The sequence below is a fragment of the Solanum stenotomum genome, chromosome 8 (assembly GCF_019186545.1).
Source record: "Solanum stenotomum isolate F172 chromosome 8, ASM1918654v1, whole genome shotgun sequence".
Classification (NCBI taxonomy): domain Eukaryota; kingdom Viridiplantae; phylum Streptophyta; class Magnoliopsida; order Solanales; family Solanaceae; genus Solanum; species Solanum stenotomum.
Window position 1 is genome coordinate 51,126,596 of NC_064289.1, and position 18,500 is coordinate 51,145,095.

Sequence of the window (18,500 nt, forward strand, 5' to 3'; positions counted from 1 at the left end):
TCTACATCTGGTTATATTCTGTTCCTTGGTCACAATCCGATTTGCTGGTCTTCAAATAAGCAAAATACTGTCTCACGCTCTTCCACCGAGTCTGAGTATAGGGCAGTAGCTAATGCTCTTTCTGAAACCTTGTGGGTCACCAACCTTCTAAATGAGCTGTGATTCCCAGTCCATCAGTTGCCCACAATATATTGTGACAATCTTGGAGCCATATTCCTAAGCAAGAATCTTGTCCTCCATAGTCGTGTGTAGCATGTTGCCGTGGACTTTCACTTTGTTCGCCATCATGTTGACACCAAACGAGTTCTTGTTGTTCATGTTCATGGTGCCGATCAAATAGCCGACACTCTCACCAAGGCACTGCCTAAACTTGCATTTGAGAATAATCTTTTCAAGTTAGTCTTAGTGACCCATTGCATAACTTGAGGGGGCGTATTGGAACATCACGAGTCAGTTTAGTTGTTTAGTCGTATTAAGTTTGAGCAGTCACAATCCCTGTTTATTTAGGATTAAGTTTCAGCAGTTATTGTCTAGTTAGGTTTTATTACTTCAGTTCGTTTAGGAGTCTTTCCGCTGTAATTCTATTTAAGCAACTTTCTGTCTTCATTAATAAACTATCGTCTTTCAACTTATACCCAGTCTTTATAACTAGTTCATTCAAGCACCACCTCGATGCAGCATAATTCTCTGAGAAAACGCAAGGGCAACTTGAGACTCTTTGATAGCTTTCAAGAATTCTTCTGGAATCGAATCACCATGCTCTAGCCTTTTATCATCTTGAAAGGTGAATATTCCCTTGTTTTTCAAATCTTTGTACAAGTGACCTGTAAATATTTTAGGANCTTCAGTTCGTTTAGGAGTCTTTCCGCTGTAATTCTATTTAAGCAACTTTCTGTCTTCATTAATAAACTATCGTCTTTCAACTTATACCCAGTCTTTATAACTAGTTCATTCAAGCACCACCTTGATGCAGCATAATTCTCTGAGAAAACGACAAGGGCAACTTGAGACTCTTTGATAGCTTTCCAGAGTTCTTCTGGAATCGAATCACCATGCTCTAGCCTTTTATCATCTTGAAAGGTAAATATTCCCTTGTTTTTCAAACCTTTGTACAAGTGACCTGTAAATATTTTAGGAGATCTTCACCTCTAAAACTCAGAAAGATATCATACTTCCATCGAGGACAGTACTGTGAACTGCTCACAAAAGAAGAAGATGATGCCATTGATTCTGTTAATTTGTTGAAATTTGAGAAGAAAGATAAGAATTGTGTGGATTGAGAAAATTGATTATATTTGGCACAAAGTTATATACAGGACATCAAATATGAAAATCTTTCATGAAGATGGTGTCTACTCCAATCAAATTCAATTATTTCTATGGGGTCCACATGAATATGAACTATATGGACAGTTCAAAATACAAGTGGATGAAGCTGCAAAGAAGGACTATACCTTGGAAAATATCTCAAAATACAAGTTGATTCCACTCAGTATCATATGCCCATATCAGGGTGTGACTTAGTTCAGATTCACGTGAGAAAGTCTTATAATATTGAGGATAAAAAGCTCCTAAGAAAGGCATTCTATATCCAGGCTCGAACATAATATATTTAATTAAGAATAAAAAAGTAATTATCATTTTTGATATCCCTTGTCTTTTCTGCCAAAGGAAAAAGACTCCTAATTTTGCTATATTAGTTTTCCAAGGAGGTTTAATAAGTTTTTGTCCAACAAATTATTTCTTAGTGTTTTCTTTTTTACATAATGGTTGTATCTTAGTTAATGGATATTGTTTAATAAGACTTAGGCTGAAAGAAATTAATTACCTAATAATTTTTACCTCCAATATACTTTGAATCTAAAACATCATTATTCATTAGGTACACCTTTAGCAAACTAGTTAACTTCAAAAACATTATGAGTCCTATTTGAGGCAATTTTTCGGAAAGAATATTTTTGAAATTGTAAAATATATTAATTCAACATCGGTAATTTATTAAAAATAAATAGTCCAGGAAGAAGATGATTTAAGAAATAAATTTTCAAGTATTAATTATATTTCAAACTTTTCTAGAAAGATGAAAAATTATAGAATTCTAGAGATATCTTGAAAAAAGAGAACCAACAAGTGATAATGATAATGATATCAAAATTTTTATGTGGAAACTCTTTCTGAATAAAGAAAAATCATGAGCTTAGATGAGCAACTGATATCACTATAACAAACAATTTTATACTCTGTACGACTAAGTAAAATACTAAATTGATAAAAAAGAATTTTGATCAAGTTATAGCATGGGGCGAGTTAAAATGTAAAAGGAATGAGTTAAAATAGATGGAATAAATTAGAGGACGTGGGTGGTTTAAATTGATGACATTTGACATATTTGGTATATTAAAATCAAGAAATTAGCTTATTAAACGCAATATTTATGCCGTTAGGGCATGGTTAATGGTATGAAAGGGCCAAACATGTGACCGTTGGCTCATTTTTATTCCTGGTTATTAACGAATGACATGAATAAGTAGGCCATTTGTGATAATTGAATGAAATTTTTGAGTTTTTCCGCTATATTTAATAAAAATAATTCTAAAAAAGTTTGTGAAAAAGTCACATGGCCCTCTCTTTAAACTTTAAAGAAGACAACACCATGGTCCTACTTTGTTTGGAAAAGAAGAATCAATACCTTGGGGAGAATAAAATCTTTCTATTTAAATCTCCAAGCTGTGTCGTATTGAAAAATAATAAATGTCCAAAAAAGAAAGTTTTCTACATTTGTACTCTTAAATAATATAGCCACAACCTTATTACTTCCTTTGTTTTTAAGTTAATGTATCAAAAACACATCTAAACTATCACATTTTTTTTGTTTATACCTAACTATTGGAAGTGTGAGAAACACACCCAAACTATCACTCATAAGTTAAAAAAAAATATACCTCAAGTAATATGTGATGTTGTGTGTATTACAAACTCTCTTTTTAAAAAAACATAATTGCCATGTGGAAAAAAACTATCTCTGTGGAAAAAAGTTCAAAATTAAAAGAGTGAAGTTTCAAAAACGAGCTACTCAATCTTGTAACAAAGGAAAAATATCCTATCACATCCTTTAACTCGACACAAGCAGAGGCAACATGGAAAATCAATTTACAAAAGTTTACTGTTGATATGTACATCACCCATTGATGAACACAATTGCACAACCAACCATTGATTCATCATTATTTTTCTTCATTTTTAACATGGTCTCAAGCTTAGTTTCATCTTTATACAACAAACGAAATTCATACTCCTCCATTTTTTCAGAGAAAGATAACCCAATACACCCATCGTCATTTGGGGTTTTCCCATTTGTCTTGGATGTATCCCATACATTAGCAAGAGGTACCAAGAAAAATTCAATAGTAGATTCCCTATCAAATCCGTAATGGTCGGACAATTCTAGTATACCTCTCACCAGGGAATTCTCGTCACATTGTGGATGGTCAGGTACTTCTAGTACCCATCTCATCCACGACATTTCTGAATCTAGTTCCTGGGACATCCCATCATTACATAAGGGAATCAAGTCAACAATGGTGTAAATCTATTTTCCATAGTAACATATAGCAAATCCCAAGAAGTTATGGGGTACATACTAGTTTTCTGGCAAATTGAGTAATACACTTTTATCGACTCCTTGATGGTGGAACCTGTTGGGTTTTTTAAAGGTGTGAATGGAAAATGAAGAGTTGTGACTTTTATGAAGAGTTGTGACTTTAATGAAGAGTTGCGACTTTTATGAAGAGTTGTGACTTTGATGAAAAGTTGCGACTTTTATGAAGAGTTGTGACTTTTATGAAAAGTTGTGACTTTTATGAAAAGTTGTGACTTTTATGAAAGGTGGTGACCTTTCCGAAAGATTGTGACTTTTCCAAAGGTTTGTGACCTTTCCGGTAAGGCACATTAAGAACCTTTTCACACTACCCTTTGTTTTCTATAAATTGAGGGATTTCCTCTCATTTTATGAACGAATTTTCTGAACTTCTTCTTCTACTACTAAATCTAGTATTCTAAGTGTACTTTACTGCCGTTGAGTGGCTCGCTGACACCAGCGTTTTGGGTATCAATACACTGGTGATTGAGATCATTCTATCCTGGGAGGACATATTCCAAATCAAACCTCGGATACTAGAGGGGAATAATTTCCTTAAGGGGACACTGTGCATTCAGTGGGCTTGATCTTCTTTCTGCTTTTCCAGATTCTGGTATGTGTTACAGATTTTAGATTTGTGAATTAATTTATGTTCTTTTGTTCTTCACTGGTTCATTAAACTTTGGTAACTTCGTGTTTCTGTAAAGTTTGTTGGAATCAGTAAGATTCTTTAAACACAGATTGACAACAATTCTTCTTTAAGGAAAAAAAAAATATCGTATATTTTATCTAATTTGTTTCTGATTCTAGTTTCTCTACTAGTTTTAATTTTCTAATTGTGAAAATGTTCTTAAACTTTATTGTGTCTTACCAAGTTCTTCAAAGTTTTGTTCTAAGTATCTTGGGAATACAAGACGAGCAACAGAACCAACTTGGGATCTTATTTCTGCCATTCCTAATGGTAAACACTCATTGTGACACGAAATCTGAAGTAGAGCTGCTACCTTGTATTAAAACATAGAACTCTCCTAAAACTGAATTGAAGTATTAAAGCACAAAAAACTCATTAAAATTCCAGCATGTCATTAACATGGAGAAAAATTGAATTTAAAAACTGAATAAGAAAATGTCTCACTAATTTGCCATAAAGAGCCTCTCACTTCAAAAAATTAAGAAGCTAACATTGACCAAGTCTTTTGCTAGAAAATACGAAAGCAGTAAACTGAAATAAGTTAAAATCAGTATAATCAATAAGCTGGAAGTAAAAAGTATTAAAGTTGACAACATCATTCCTAGTTTAATTTGACCAATTCTGTACTATAACTATTTCTTAGTTTAGTTGTTAGTTTGATATTTTATTAGTACGTGGATGTTCTATTATTTTCTAGAGTAGAAGATAGCTTTTCCCTAAAGTTTAGGAGAGTTAGGTTAGTGGATTTAGTTAGTGGTTTAGTGGGATTGTGACTCTATTAAAGTTGTAAGTCTAGATAAGATCATTAACTGACTGAATACAAGCGAAACACGTTGTTCTTATTCTCTGGAAACTATTTTCTCAAACTCCTCCAGTTATATTTTATTTGAGTGTATTGTATCTTAAGTTCTTCATTTGGTATCAAGACCAAGATTGTTTCTTGGGAGATCATTTACTGTAGTTTTTTTTTTTCCAGACTTTTGTTGCTAACACAATGACAGTCCTACAAGCTGTCGACGGAATGAAAAAGCTCAACAACAGCAATTACAGTACATGGTCAACTTGCATAATGTCTTATATGCAAGGGCAAGATCTGTGAGAGGTTGTCAACGGTAGCGAGGTGACACAACCAGCAGTAGAAGATGCAAACGGCACTCTGGGAAAGTGGAAGACAAAAGCTGGTAAGGCTATATTCGTTTTGAAAACAATGGCTGAAGAAGATATGCTAGAGCACATACGAGACGCCACTACCCCAAAGCAGGCTTGGGATACATTCGCCAATCTATGTTAAAAGAAAAATGATACAAGGCTCCAACTCTTAGAGAGTGAATTAATCTCGATAGGACAATGCAACATGACAATTGCACAATACTTTCATAAGGTGAAGATGTTATGTCGAGAGATTTCAGAGTTAGATCCACAAGCTCCAATTGGAGAGACGAGGATGAAGGGAATTATAATCCATGGTCTGAAGCCTGAATATAGAAGCTTCATTGATGATGTACAAGGATGGCAAAATCAGTCATCACTTGTAGAATTTGAGAATTTGCTAGCAGGTCAGGAAGACTTGGCTAAGCAAATGAACAGAGTCTGTCTTAAAGGTGAAGAGGAAGCACTCTACATCAACAAAAGCAGAGGGAACCCCAAGCAGTACAACGCCGGTGGATAAAAAAAAACTGATGATAAATCAAAAAGTCATCAAGGAGAAGGAAGCTCTCATCCAGGTGGAAGTTCAAAGAACAATTGGGGCAACAACAAGAGGTTTAAAGGGAAATGCCATAACTTTGGGAAGAAGGGACATAAAGCCAATATTTGCTGGTTCAAAAAGAGGATTGTTGAGAGCAATGTTGTTGCTACCTCCGGTCCAACGAAAAATAGTGAAGATGATTGGGATGCTGAAACGTTCTTTGCTATAGAACAAGAAGAGTTATCTCTTACAGTAACAATCTCTAAACAAATTGACTATGAGAATGACTGGATTGTTGACTTGGGATGCTCAAACCATATGAATGGTAACAAAAAGAAGCTGCAAAATTTGTCCGAGTACAATTGACATCTTTGGGTCATTATGTTCTATTTGGTCCGCAAGATGTAAGAATATACCGTGATCTTGAGGTTAAAGAAGAGCTAGTGATGAAGGGGCAAAGGTTAAATTCTATTTATGTAATGTCGGCAAAAACCGCATATATAGATAAGACAAGGAAGAATGAGACGGCGGACTTATGACACATGTGGTTGTGTCACGTTAGCTACTCTAAACTAGAGTCATGATGGAAAAGTCAATGTTGAAGGGTCTTTCCAAACTTCCAGTAAGGACGGATGTAATATGTGCAGATTGTCAGTATGGTAAAGCGCATTAGTTGCCATATCAGGATTTGAAATATACAGCCAAGGAACCATTAGAGTTAATTCACTCAGATGTGTTCGGCCTTGTCAAACAACTCTCTATTGGTGGAATGAACTATATGTTGACATTCATTGATATTTTTTCCAGGTACGTGTGGATTTATTTTTTAAAGAAGTATGAGGTATTTTCAAAATTCAAAGAATTCAAAAAGGTTGTTGAAGGAGAAGTTGGTCAGAAAAATCTTTGTCTACGAACTGACAATGGTGGGAATATAACTCACATGAATTTTCTAAATTTCTTGAAAAGTGTCGAATACGCCATCAGTTCACATGTCCAAATACGCCACAACAAAATGGCATAGCAGAAAGTAAGAATAGACACCTAGCAGAAATCTGTTGGAGCCTGCTTCACGCAAAAATATCCCGGGACAATTTTGGGCAGAAGCTAATGAAGATAATGAAGTTGTGACTCAAAATCAGTGGCAAACTGGTATGTACAAACAACCAGGTGAAGAAGGTGAACTAATTGGAGCAGATTCACCACCTCCACTCATAAGGTCAACGAGGATCAGAAAGCAAAATCCCAAGTTTGCCAATGCTGCCATTGTAGAAGATAAAAATGAAAAGGAACCAGAAACTTTTGAGGAAGCATTCCAGAATCCAAAGTGGATTAAGGCTATGGAGGAGGAAATTGTTGCGCTACAACTGAATCAAACATGGAAGCTCGTGAAAAAACCAAGGGATGCCAAACCTATTTCCTGTAAATGGATTTACAAGATAAAGTGTCACACAAATGGATCAATTGAAAGGCGCAAAGCTCGTTTTGTAGCCTAGGGTTTTTCTCAGCAATATGGACTAGACTATGATGAAACATTTAGTCCAGTGGAAAATCTTACTACTGTCTTACTTGCACTTGCAGCTAGTAAAGATTGGAACCTATGGCAGATGGATGAAAGAATGCATTCTTGCACGGAGAGTTGGATCGAGAGATTTACATGTATCAACCATTAGGTTTTCAGAGTCACGATTATCCTGAGTATGTGTGTAATCTTCAAAAGGCGCTCTATGGATTAAAACAAGTGCCAAGGGCATGGTATGGTAAGATTTCTGAATTTCTTACTCATAGTGATTTTTCAGTAGCACCGTCAGATTCCAGCCTGTTTGTGAAAATTGTTGGCAGAAAACTAGCTATTGTGCTAGTATATGTGAATGATCTAATCCTAACATGAGATTGTGAAGAATAAATTCTCCGAACAAAGGAGAATTTGTCAGTACGCTTACAGATGAAGGAACTCGGACATCTTAACCATTTTCTTGGCTTGGAGGTTGATCGCAGTGAAGAAGGAATTTGTTTGCATCAGCAAAGATACTCGAAAGATCTATTAAAGAAGTTTGGGATGTTCAATTGCAAACCAACCTCAACACCACTGGATCCAAATGTTAAGATGTGTGCTCATGAAGGGAAAGAGTTGGAAGATGCAACAATGTATCGGCAATTGGTGGGTAATTTGATTTACTTAACTTTAACAAGACCCGACATCTCTGACGCAGTAGGTGTGATGAGTCGTTACATGCAAAATCCAAATAAGTCTCATTTGAATGGAGTTCATCGAATCTTGAGATATGTAAATAGTACAATTGACTATGGTCTGTTGTATAAGAAAGGTGAAGAATGCAAACTAATCGGATACTGTGACTCTTGACTATGGAGGAGACCATGATACCCGTCGTTCAACTACTGGCTTTGTGTTTAAGCTTGGAGCTGGAGTGATTTCTTGGCGTAGTAAAAGGCAAGCAACAGTGTTGCTGTCAACAATAGAAGCAAAGTATCAGGCAGCAGCATTTGCAGCTCAGGAAAGTACATGGCTTATGCAGTTGATGAAGGATCTAAGACAACCAGTAGGTTATAAAGTTATTTTGTACTGTGATAATCAGTCAGCAATTTGCTTGGCTGAAAATCCATTTTTCCACGCAAGGACTAAACATGTGGAGATACATTACCACTTTATCCGGGAAAAAGTGTTGCAAGGAGAGATTGGTTTGGAGCACATCAAAATGGAACATCAAATTGCAGACTTGTTCACCAAAGGTTTTAGTGTCAAAAAGTTGAAGAGTTTTTGCAAGAACCTAGGCATGGTTAAGACGGAGAGCTGATGTTGAGAAGGGGTGTTAAAGTTGACAACATCATTCCTAGTTTAGTTTGACCAATTTCTGTAGTATAACTATTTCTTATCTTAGTTGTTACTTTGATATTTTATTAGTACGTGGATATTCTATTATTTTCTAGAGTAGAAGATAGCTTTTCCCTAAAGTTTAGGAGAGTTAGGTTAGTGGATTTAGTTAGTGGTTTAGTGGGATTGTGACTCTATTAAAGTTGTAATTCTATATAAGATCATTAACTGACTGAATACAAGCGAAGCCCGTTGTTCTTATTCTCTGGAAACTATTTTCTCAGACTCCTCCAGTTATATTTTATTTGAGCTTATTGTATCTTAAGTTCTTCATAAGGCCAATTTTCTAACACTTCTCCTTGATATTTTTGGTTACAAACACAAATTATTTGCCTTGGATCTTCAAACCTTTCTTTTGGTAGTGACCTAGTGAAAATGCCAGTTAGTTGGTTCTCAGATGAGCAATGAACAAGCAACACTTCATTAGATTGTCGAACTTCTCTAATAAAATTAAAGTTGATCTTGATATGCTTAATTCAACCATGAAACACTAGATTTTCTGAAATTGAAACTTTTAAACTGACATGATCTTGGTAGCTTCTGTTTGTACATGCCTAAGTCCTTCAACATCTTCCTTATCCATATAACTTGTTTTTAAAGCAGATGCAACAACTATGCACTCAACTTCTGCTATTGATTGAGCTGTAGTTTCTTGTTTCCTAGAGCTCCAACTAAAATAACTTGCCTTCAAATAGAAAATATATCCAGAAGTTCTTCTGGAATTATCAACGCTACCACCCTAATCACTATCAGAGTAACCCACCAAGTTCATAGTTACTTCACAGATGCTAGAAAAAAAATTCCAAACTTGTTGGTTCCTTTAATATACCTTAACACTCTTTTAGCCGTTGTGTAACACCTGGAAGTGTAAAAGGTCAATTGGAAGTTTGAATAAGAAAAGATAGTTGAATCAGTGAAAAGTAGACTTATAAGAAAGGGTTCACTGATGGTGGTAAGTTTCACGGTCAGTGAACCCAACCTTGGACCTGAACCTTGTGAAAATTATTTTAAGGCACTAGTCTACGGACGGGTTCACGGACGGTGAAAGGCTGGTCCACAGTAAGTGAACCCATCCTTGGACCTGAATCTTGTGAAAAATATTCTAAGTCAATGGTCTATGGACGGTTTCACGGACGGTGAAAGGGTCCACGAGGAGTGAACCCATTCTTGGACCCGAACCCTATGAAAAATATTCTAAGGCAATGTTTTACAGACGTGTTCACGGACGGTGAAAGGGTCCACAGTCAGTGAACCCATCTTGGACCTGAACCCTGTGGAAAATACCCCGACAAAGTATAGGGTAACCCTAGCAACGTGAGTTGAACATTGTATCATTGCTAGGCTCATAGTGATGGTTGTGATTTAGAGAAGCTCCCAACAGAGTAAAGTGTATTATTATGTTCATATTACTTTGATTGCTTATCTTATTGTAAAGCTTAAATGATTTTCACTTCATATTCATATATTGATTCAGTTGAGTTGATTTCAGTCCTTCAGTCAGTTATTTACTTTATTCAGCCTTATTACATACTCTTATTAAATGTGTTGATGTCATTTTACTTATATCATTTCATGATGATGATTAAGATACTTAGGATCATCAACAGACATTCCGTTGATATCACATCATCCGCTCGTCAGCTTTTGGTGAGACGTCCTTGCTTTCGGAGGACTCTAGTTTATTGTTTGGTTTTAGTAGTATTTTGAGGTGTTGTGAGCCTTGTCTTATCGCCTATCTTTAGACAGTAAAGGCTTCATGGGTAGACAGAGTTAGATAGTTTTCAGTACTTTCTCAGATTTTTTGCTAAACATTTAACTATTTATATCAAGTATTTTCAAGCATTGTTTAAAGTTCTTTATATGTTTTAACGGTTTATCTATTATAGCTTTTGTGTATTCTATTGATTCATATGTATCATAGGGCCTTCTTGGGACCAACCATGGTCTCCAAGTGTTGTCCATGTCCAAGGTGTATGCTCGGGGGTATGACATTCACGATTCTTAAAATGTAAAGAATAATTATTTTCAAGCATTTATCCAATGCTAAAAAAAAATTGACTCATCAGGTTTGTACAAAACATCAGGAATAGTTTTGATACCTGATATAGTTGAGATAGACAATGTACCTCTGCCTTTGACTTCTACAGTCTCACCATTTCCCACTTTTACTTTTGATTTGTAAGTATCATCAAGGAATTTGAACATTTCAGCATTATTTCACAAGTGATGTGTGCAACAACTATCAAAAAGTCACGAATAAGAGGATTCATTGGTTGAAAAGTATGAAATTGCAAAGAGTTGCTCCTCATGTGCGTATGCAACTTCTACTAGTTGTGCTTGCAAAGCTTCAGAAACCTTTACTATTGATTTGCAATTTTTTTGGATATGTGCCCCGTCTGCTTACAGTTGTTGCATATAGCATCGACTCTCCACCAACAATACTTCTCCTGATGTGTCGTTTTCTTTTTGCAATGTTTGCATGGAGGGAACTTTTGTTTCACATCTCCACTATTGTTTCCTCCATCATGCTTGCCCTTATTCTTTTGGTTGAACCGTTGCTTTCCTTTACAAAAGTTTTGCTTTTGAACAAAGAAAGGTCTTTCACTGAACTTGTTCCGTCTCATAGTCCTTCTTTGTTCTTTTGCTTGAAAAGCACTCATTAGTTCACCTAGTGAGAGTTTTCTCATGTCCTTGGATTCTTAAGAGAAGAAATTTAATATTCAAACCTCTCAGGAAGAGTCACAAGAACTTTCTCCACAATCCGTTTGTCTATAAATTCTTCACCAAGAAGTCTAATGTTATTAACAATTAAGGATATTCGATCAATACACTTGCTGATTGTTTCGTCCTCCTACATAATTAGGGACTTGAACTCTCTTTTCGGATTCAACACCTGCATTTGATGTGTTCTATTGCTGCCTTGATATTGTTCTTTCAACCTATCTCAAGCCTCTTTTGTTGTTTTACAAGTCATTCCATAGAATACAGAATCTGCCACAACATTCTGCATAAGCAACGTTACTTGGCTTTAGATTTCTTTGTCTTCTTTTCATTGTTGGAATTGATTTGAGACAAGGTAGAATTTGTTTGTAGAGCAACAACTGATTTATCTTCCGTCACAATTTTCCAAAGTTCATAAGCTTCCAGAAAAGCTTGCATCTTCATAGATCAAATTTGGTAATTTCCACCGGTGAGAGTGAATGGTGGATTTAAAGGTAGGTTGTTGGATGTCATTTGTGTTTTAGTTTAAAACTTTTTGGTCTGATAAGATTAACCAGAGGCTCTAATGAAACTATTAAAACATGGAACTCTCCTTCAACTGAATTGAAGTATTAAAGCACAAAGAACTCATTAAAATTGCAGCATATCATTAACATGGAGAACATCAGAAAGTATACAAGAAAAGATAACTATTTCCTGTCTAACAGATAATTTAAAAAGTGGATAAAAACTGAATAAGAAAATGACCCACTAATCAACCATAAAGGGCGACTAACTTCAGAAAATTAAGCAACTAACTTTGACTTGGTCTTTTTCTAGAAAATAGGGAAACAGTAAACTAAAATAAGTAAAAAAAAAAACAGTAAAAAGAATAAGCTGGAAGTAAAAATGCCAATTGCCTAACACCTTGCTTCAAGGAAACGATATCCTGAGACAAGGAATGTGTAAATGACATACACATCGAATTTAGATCCCTTATCACACTGTCTAGCATGTGAATATCCGACTTCGCTTTCATGCTTCCAATTAAGGGTGGCAACGGAACCGGGAGGTACCGGTACCGGTTCCAGTCTGTTCCGGTCCGTTACCGGTTCCGGTCTGTTCCGGTCCGTTACCGGTTCCGTCTCAGTTCCGGATAGTACCGGTTAGATCCGGTATTGTTCCGGTCCAGGAGGGGTAACGGGACGGAAACCGGGATTTACCGGTCCGTCCCGGTCCGGTTAGTCCCGGTTCCGGTCCGGTTCGTTCATTTTTTTTTATTTTTTTTTAATCTNTTTGAATTTAAATTTTCAAACTTTTAAAATTTAAAGTGTGAAATTTAAATTTTTATAGTTTTATAGTTTTAAAGTTTATAATTTAAATTTAAATTTTCAAACTTTTAAAGTGTGAAATTTAAACTTTTTATAGTTTTAAAGTTTGAACTTTGAATTTAAATTTTCAAACTTTTAAAGGGTGAAATTTAAACTTTTATAGTTTTAAAGTTTGAATTTAAATTTTCAAAGTTTTAAATTGTGAATTTTAAACTTTTAATACTTTTAAAAGTTTGAAAGTTTGTATTTAAAACTTTAAAAGTATAAATTTTTAAGTGTAATGTTCCTAATTTTTTAATTTTAATAAAAAAATTATAATTTATAACGGTTGGACCCGGTTTCCGGTCCGTTACCGGTCCGGGAAGGGTACACGGATTTTTTTCCAGAATTACCGGTTCCGGTCCGTCCCGGTTCCGGTTCGGTTCCGGCCAGTGTTGCCCGGTTCCGGTCCCGTTGCCAGCCATACTTCCAATGATTTCCGGAATATTTTCTAAACTAGAGCAATCCCCCAGTTATATATACTTAGAGAATCAATGTAAAGACCCAGAAACCTCTTAAGTTGTATACATAAAGTAAAGTTAAACCATAGAGATTTTCAAAAACACATTGGGAATAATGAACCTCTTCAAGATTCATACAATTTGAGAGATCTAAAGTCCACAAATTTGGCATCTCCGTGAAATCTACTAACTGTTCTAGATTCATACAATTTGACAGAATCTAAGTGTTCAAGTTTGGCATCGGCGTGAAACCTGGAAACTCTTTGAACCTCTTGCTACATGATAAGGACAAGCGTTGAACAGCACCAAGCTGGGCTACGCTTTGAGGCAAATGTTCAAAATTATTTCCAGTGAGATTCAACACTTTCAAAGACGATAAGGATCCAATGTCTTTCGAAAGTCCTCCCTGGATTAAATTGCTGTATCTGAGATCAAGTTTTTCCAATGAGAGAAACCCGACATTCACCTGAGGGAACACGAAGAACAATCCATCTTCCAGGCCAACTTCTGAATTTTGTTTTGCAGAAGTCAAGTGTTTAAGCTTGTTGAAGCGGACAATGGAAGAGGGAGGTCATGAAATGAGACACCACTGAGCAGCAAGCAGCTCCAAATTTTCTAAATCTCCTATCTCTTCTGGCAAGCTTTCAAGTTTATAGAAATTCAACACATGTAGCTCCTCCAAGCTTTTCAACAAGCCAATGCTGCTTGGAAGTGATATAAGGTTTTCCATAGAACTCAAATTTTGCTTGGTAGTATGAGCTAGGTACTTAACAGATGATGGTAGAACAGAAAGATAGTTCCAGAGATTCAAGAGATTCCCCACTAAAAAATGGAAACCTTTTAAGGTTTTCACAAACATCCAAGCATAACTCAATGAGTTTTTTGGAACATCCTTGGGAATGGTAAACCTCTTTAAGATTACTACAACTTTGAAGATTCAAATACTTCAAATTTGGCATCCCTGTGAAATCTGGTGCTCACATCAGCCTTTTAGAGCCCCTGAGTTCTAGCTTTTGCAGAGATGGCAAATGCTGTTATTGAGAACACATAGAAACTGAGATAGGAAGCAATTTCTTTTTGTATTTGCGGGCATCAAATGACCTTTGTGTCTAATTTACCCCCTCCGATGAAAAATGTGCAACGGTGTTTGGATTACAAGAGTCAACACACTATTTTATGTGAAATCAGAAATTGTTTTACATTATTGTTATATCAAAATTTAATGTTCCAAAACTAATATAATTGTAATTATAACTAAAAGATAGAATACCTAAAATCCCTTAAACTTGACGGAAAGACAAACCTCGTTATAGTGATAGCGTTTGTATGAAAAGTTCATCAATGTTTTAGTGAGGTGGTCTTGTTATACATGTCTACTAATATTTGATATTTAAATCTCATTTAGCTATTATAAACAAAAGTATGCAAAAAATTAGTTTATTGATTTTGTTTACCAAAACAGAAATGTGTTGGAAGAAAAGGTGCTCGGTTAGATGTGGTAAAGCCTCCCTGGAAATTGAAACACTGGAATATGAAAATTAAGGAGAAACTATGTCTTCTCAATATAGTATTATCAGGAGGCTAATACTATGTATTGCAGATGCTCTGGCTAAGTTTGGCGCTATCGAAGACTCTTTTAGGATTTTTCAATATGGACAAAGCCAACTTTAGAATAAGATCCAAGAAAGGAATATGCATGTTGCCAGGTCAGATTGGCTATTCATAAGACACACTCATGTCAATAAAAGGTGTATATGTGGTCACTCGAATAGTTAATATGTCTATATCACAGTTCATCTGCAATTTTCCTTTTGGGGGTCATCTATGGCCTACGGGTTAGCAAATGGAAAATGTGATTATATTTCAAAATGATATTTAAATATGGCAAAGTTATCTTGCCAATCATCTGCAATTTGTTCTTTCACGAATCTCTTTCTCAGGCAGAGGAAACATGTGCCCTACATAGGCAGTCTCACCGGTTCTGTTCTCAAAATACCATCTTCTTCTTCTCAGTTTGCACTGCTAACAAGACTCTAGACTTTAAGATTGAAAGAATATTTGTGTATTCATAATCCAAAGCTTCGGTCATTTACTTTTAAAAATTTCCGTGTAATCTAACTCTAGTACCTTGCTTAACAGTTAACTCTAAATGTTCTGATGACAACTCTCTAATAATCCTAGGTTTTGTTAAGGCGTGCACAGCAAGGCTTGTAACAAGAAGAGAGTTTATCTTCATGGAGAGTTGTTTGTAAACATTTAAGAGTCAAATGCTGAATTAAGGTACTAGAGTTAGTCCCTTAGATTATGTGGCTCCAAATTCCTCAGTAAAATAGGTGCACAATGGACAGATAAAAGTACAAACAGACGAAGCTGCAGTGAAAAAGAAGGGTAAAATTACAGTAATTTCTTTATCTCGACAGCACGCTCATAAACAACGAATCGAAGATAGTGCTATGGTCCATAACCATAAATGAGAAGAGTTAAGTAATTACAATATTATTAAAAGAGATCAGTTAATGCAGCAGAGGAGACTGGCCACTCTCCCAAGAATATTACAATGTTTCTGAGGATAATCTTTATACAACAAACGTAATCCATACTTCTTCATTTCTCCAGAAAAACATAACGTAATAAGCCCATAGTCATTTGGTGTTTTCCCATTTGCCTTACATGTATCCCATAAGCCAGCAAGAGGTACCAAAAAAAAATAGCAGGAGTAATTCTTAGGATTATATTCTGAATGGTTGGATAAGGCAAATTTCTGGGTGATACCCGAGGTCCCATCATCACATAAAGGAATCAAGTGAACTGTGATGTCAATTAATTTGTCAGAGTAACATACAGCAAATCCCAAGAAGTTATCACGTACGTACCAATTTTCAGGCAAATTGACTGATACACTTTTATCAAATCCCCGATGGTGGAACCAACTTGGGATATTCTCCACCCGACTCATAAGCGCTTTTAGTGACAAGGAATCTGAAGCAGAGATGTCATGCTGCTGCAATGATGAGATATTCTGAAACAACGAATTACAGATCAAATCACTGCTCCAATCTGCAAATATTGTATTTAAGTGCTCTGGAAATTTTGGCAGCTGTGTAATCCTTTCGCAATATGTTAAGTACAAGGTTTGAAGAGCACCAAGTTGGGCAATGCTTCCAGGCAAATGTTCAAAATCATTTCCACTGAGATGCAGCTCTTTCAAAGATGATAAGCATCCAATGTCTTCCGGAAGTCCTCCATCTATTATATTGCAAAAATTGAGATTCAGAAGTTTCAATGAGCGTAACCCTTCATTCACCCGAGGGAACACAAAGTACTCTCCATCTTCTAAGCATAGTCCTTCAAAACTCAAGAATATAAGATTGTTCAAGCGGATGATGGAAGACGGAGGTTGTGAAATTCGAGTATAGCTGGCATCAAGTTTCACCAAGTTCTCTAAATCACCTATCTCTTCTGGCAAGCTTCCAAGTTTTGAGCATAACGAGACATCTAGCTTCACCAAACCTTTCAACATGCCAATGTTGCTTGGAAGAGCTACAAGTTTTTCCATGTCTGACAAATCTAGCTCTGTAAGATGTGCTTGGTGTTGAATAATATATGATGGTATTTCTCTTATCCCAATGCATTTCACCTTAATCTTTAACTCCAACTTCATTCTTCCAATGATTTCTGGAAATTCCTCCAATCTAAAGCATTCCTCTAGATTCAGATGTTCAAGAGACTCCACGTTAATGCATGGAAACCTCTCAAGGCTTTCACAACGATACAAACTTAACTTAATGAGTTTTTTGCAATTTCCCAGAGAAGGGTGAACTTTTTTAAGACTCCTACATTCCTCCAGATTCAAACGCTCCAAATTTGGCATCCCCGTAAAATCTGGTGTTCCCACTAGCCTACTGGAGAAGCTGAGATCTAGCCAGCGTAGAGACGGCAAAAGTTCCTATTCAGAATATAGAAAGAAATTGTTTAATTTTCATTTTTATAAATGTTCAAAAACTAAATGAAGGTGTTTAATATATGTTATTAAACATATGACTTCAATGGTGATTGGACCAAATGTGTGTATACATGCACACCATCACATATTACTTGAGGTGTGTTTCTCACTCTCCTGTTCTGTTAGATATCTTGAAGAAGATATCTTGAAGAACAGTTCCCTTTGATTAGGAATGTTCTAGACATAAAGAAGAAGAATTAGAGAGAAAGAGAAATGAATTTCATTGCTTAATAGAAAAACAAATGAATCAGTAATGTGCTACATTTATACAAACTAAGTAGGAATCTTGTTGTAACTAATCTAACCGATTCTTTACTAACTAACCCTCTAACTTCTATTAATTACATATAAACTCTTACTAATTACATGTAGGTCCTATGTAATACCTTCTTCAATACTCCCCCTCAAGTTTGAAGGTATGAACAAATTTGATACACCAAACTTGGACATTAAGTATTCATGTTGAGACTTCCCCAGACCTTTAGTTAATATATCAGCTTCTTGCTCCTTAGTATTCAAATACTTTGTTTCCACTAATCCTTGCTGTATTTTCTCCCTTATGAAATGGCAATCCAATTCAATATGTTTTGTTCTTTCATGAAGAACTGGATTTGCTGCAATTTGAATTGCTGACTTGCTATCACAGTGAATAGTCACAGGAAGTTGAACATCAGCACCTAGTTCTTTGAATAACCTCACTATCCAAACAACTTCAGCTACATCACTTGTCAAGCTCCTATATTCTGCTTCAGCTGAACTTCTAGATATTGTTCCTTGTTTCTTTGACTTCCAGGATATTAGTGAATCTCTCAGCTTCACCATAAAACCAGAAACTGATCTTCTAGTATGTAGGCATGCTCCCCAGTCTGAATCACAATGTTGATTGTTTCTCTTGCTAGATAACAGGACACCTGGTCCAGCTTGTCCTTTTATGTATCTCACAACTTTGAGTGCAGCATTAAGATGAGATTGCTTAGGTTGGTGAAGGAACTGACTCAAGGTTTGTGTAGCAAAGGCAATGTCTGGTCTTGTGACATTTAGATATAACAGTTTGCCAACTA

General features: G+C 35.8%; 1 protein-coding gene across 1 annotated transcript; it reads right to left on the reverse strand.

Annotated features, from left to right (window-relative positions):
• Nucleotides 1–9,419: 9,419 nt before the first annotated feature.
• Nucleotides 9,420–18,261, reverse strand: LOC125873902 (TMV resistance protein N-like). The gene is made up of 7 exons (XM_049554730.1): nucleotides 17,875–18,261; nucleotides 16,791–17,382; nucleotides 15,993–16,730; nucleotides 14,027–14,258; nucleotides 13,689–13,861; nucleotides 10,121–10,176; nucleotides 9,420–9,590 (listed from the first exon to the last, which is right to left on the reverse strand). Exons 1-7 carry the CDS (start codon nucleotides 18,259–18,261, stop codon nucleotides 9,420–9,422), a joined length of 2,349 nt encoding a protein of 782 aa, XP_049410687.1.
• Nucleotides 18,262–18,500: the final 239 nt, after the last annotated feature.

What these genes read in the sequence shown, in the direction of transcription:
- LOC125873902 (XM_049554730.1), bottom strand. Translation starts at nt 18,261, where the DNA reads ATGGTGAAGCTGAGAGATTCACTAATATCCTGGAAGTCAAAGAAACAA. An exon ending in GAACAATCTTATATTCTTGA is followed by an intron (nt 16,731 to 16,790) that starts GTTTTGAAGGAC and finishes GGGTGAATGAAG; the next exon opens with GGTTACGCTCATTGAAACTT. An exon ending in AGATTATCCTCAGAAACATT is followed by an intron (nt 14,259 to 15,992) that starts GTAATATTCTTG and finishes TCCATTTTTTAG; the next exon opens with TGGGGAATCTCTTGAATCTC.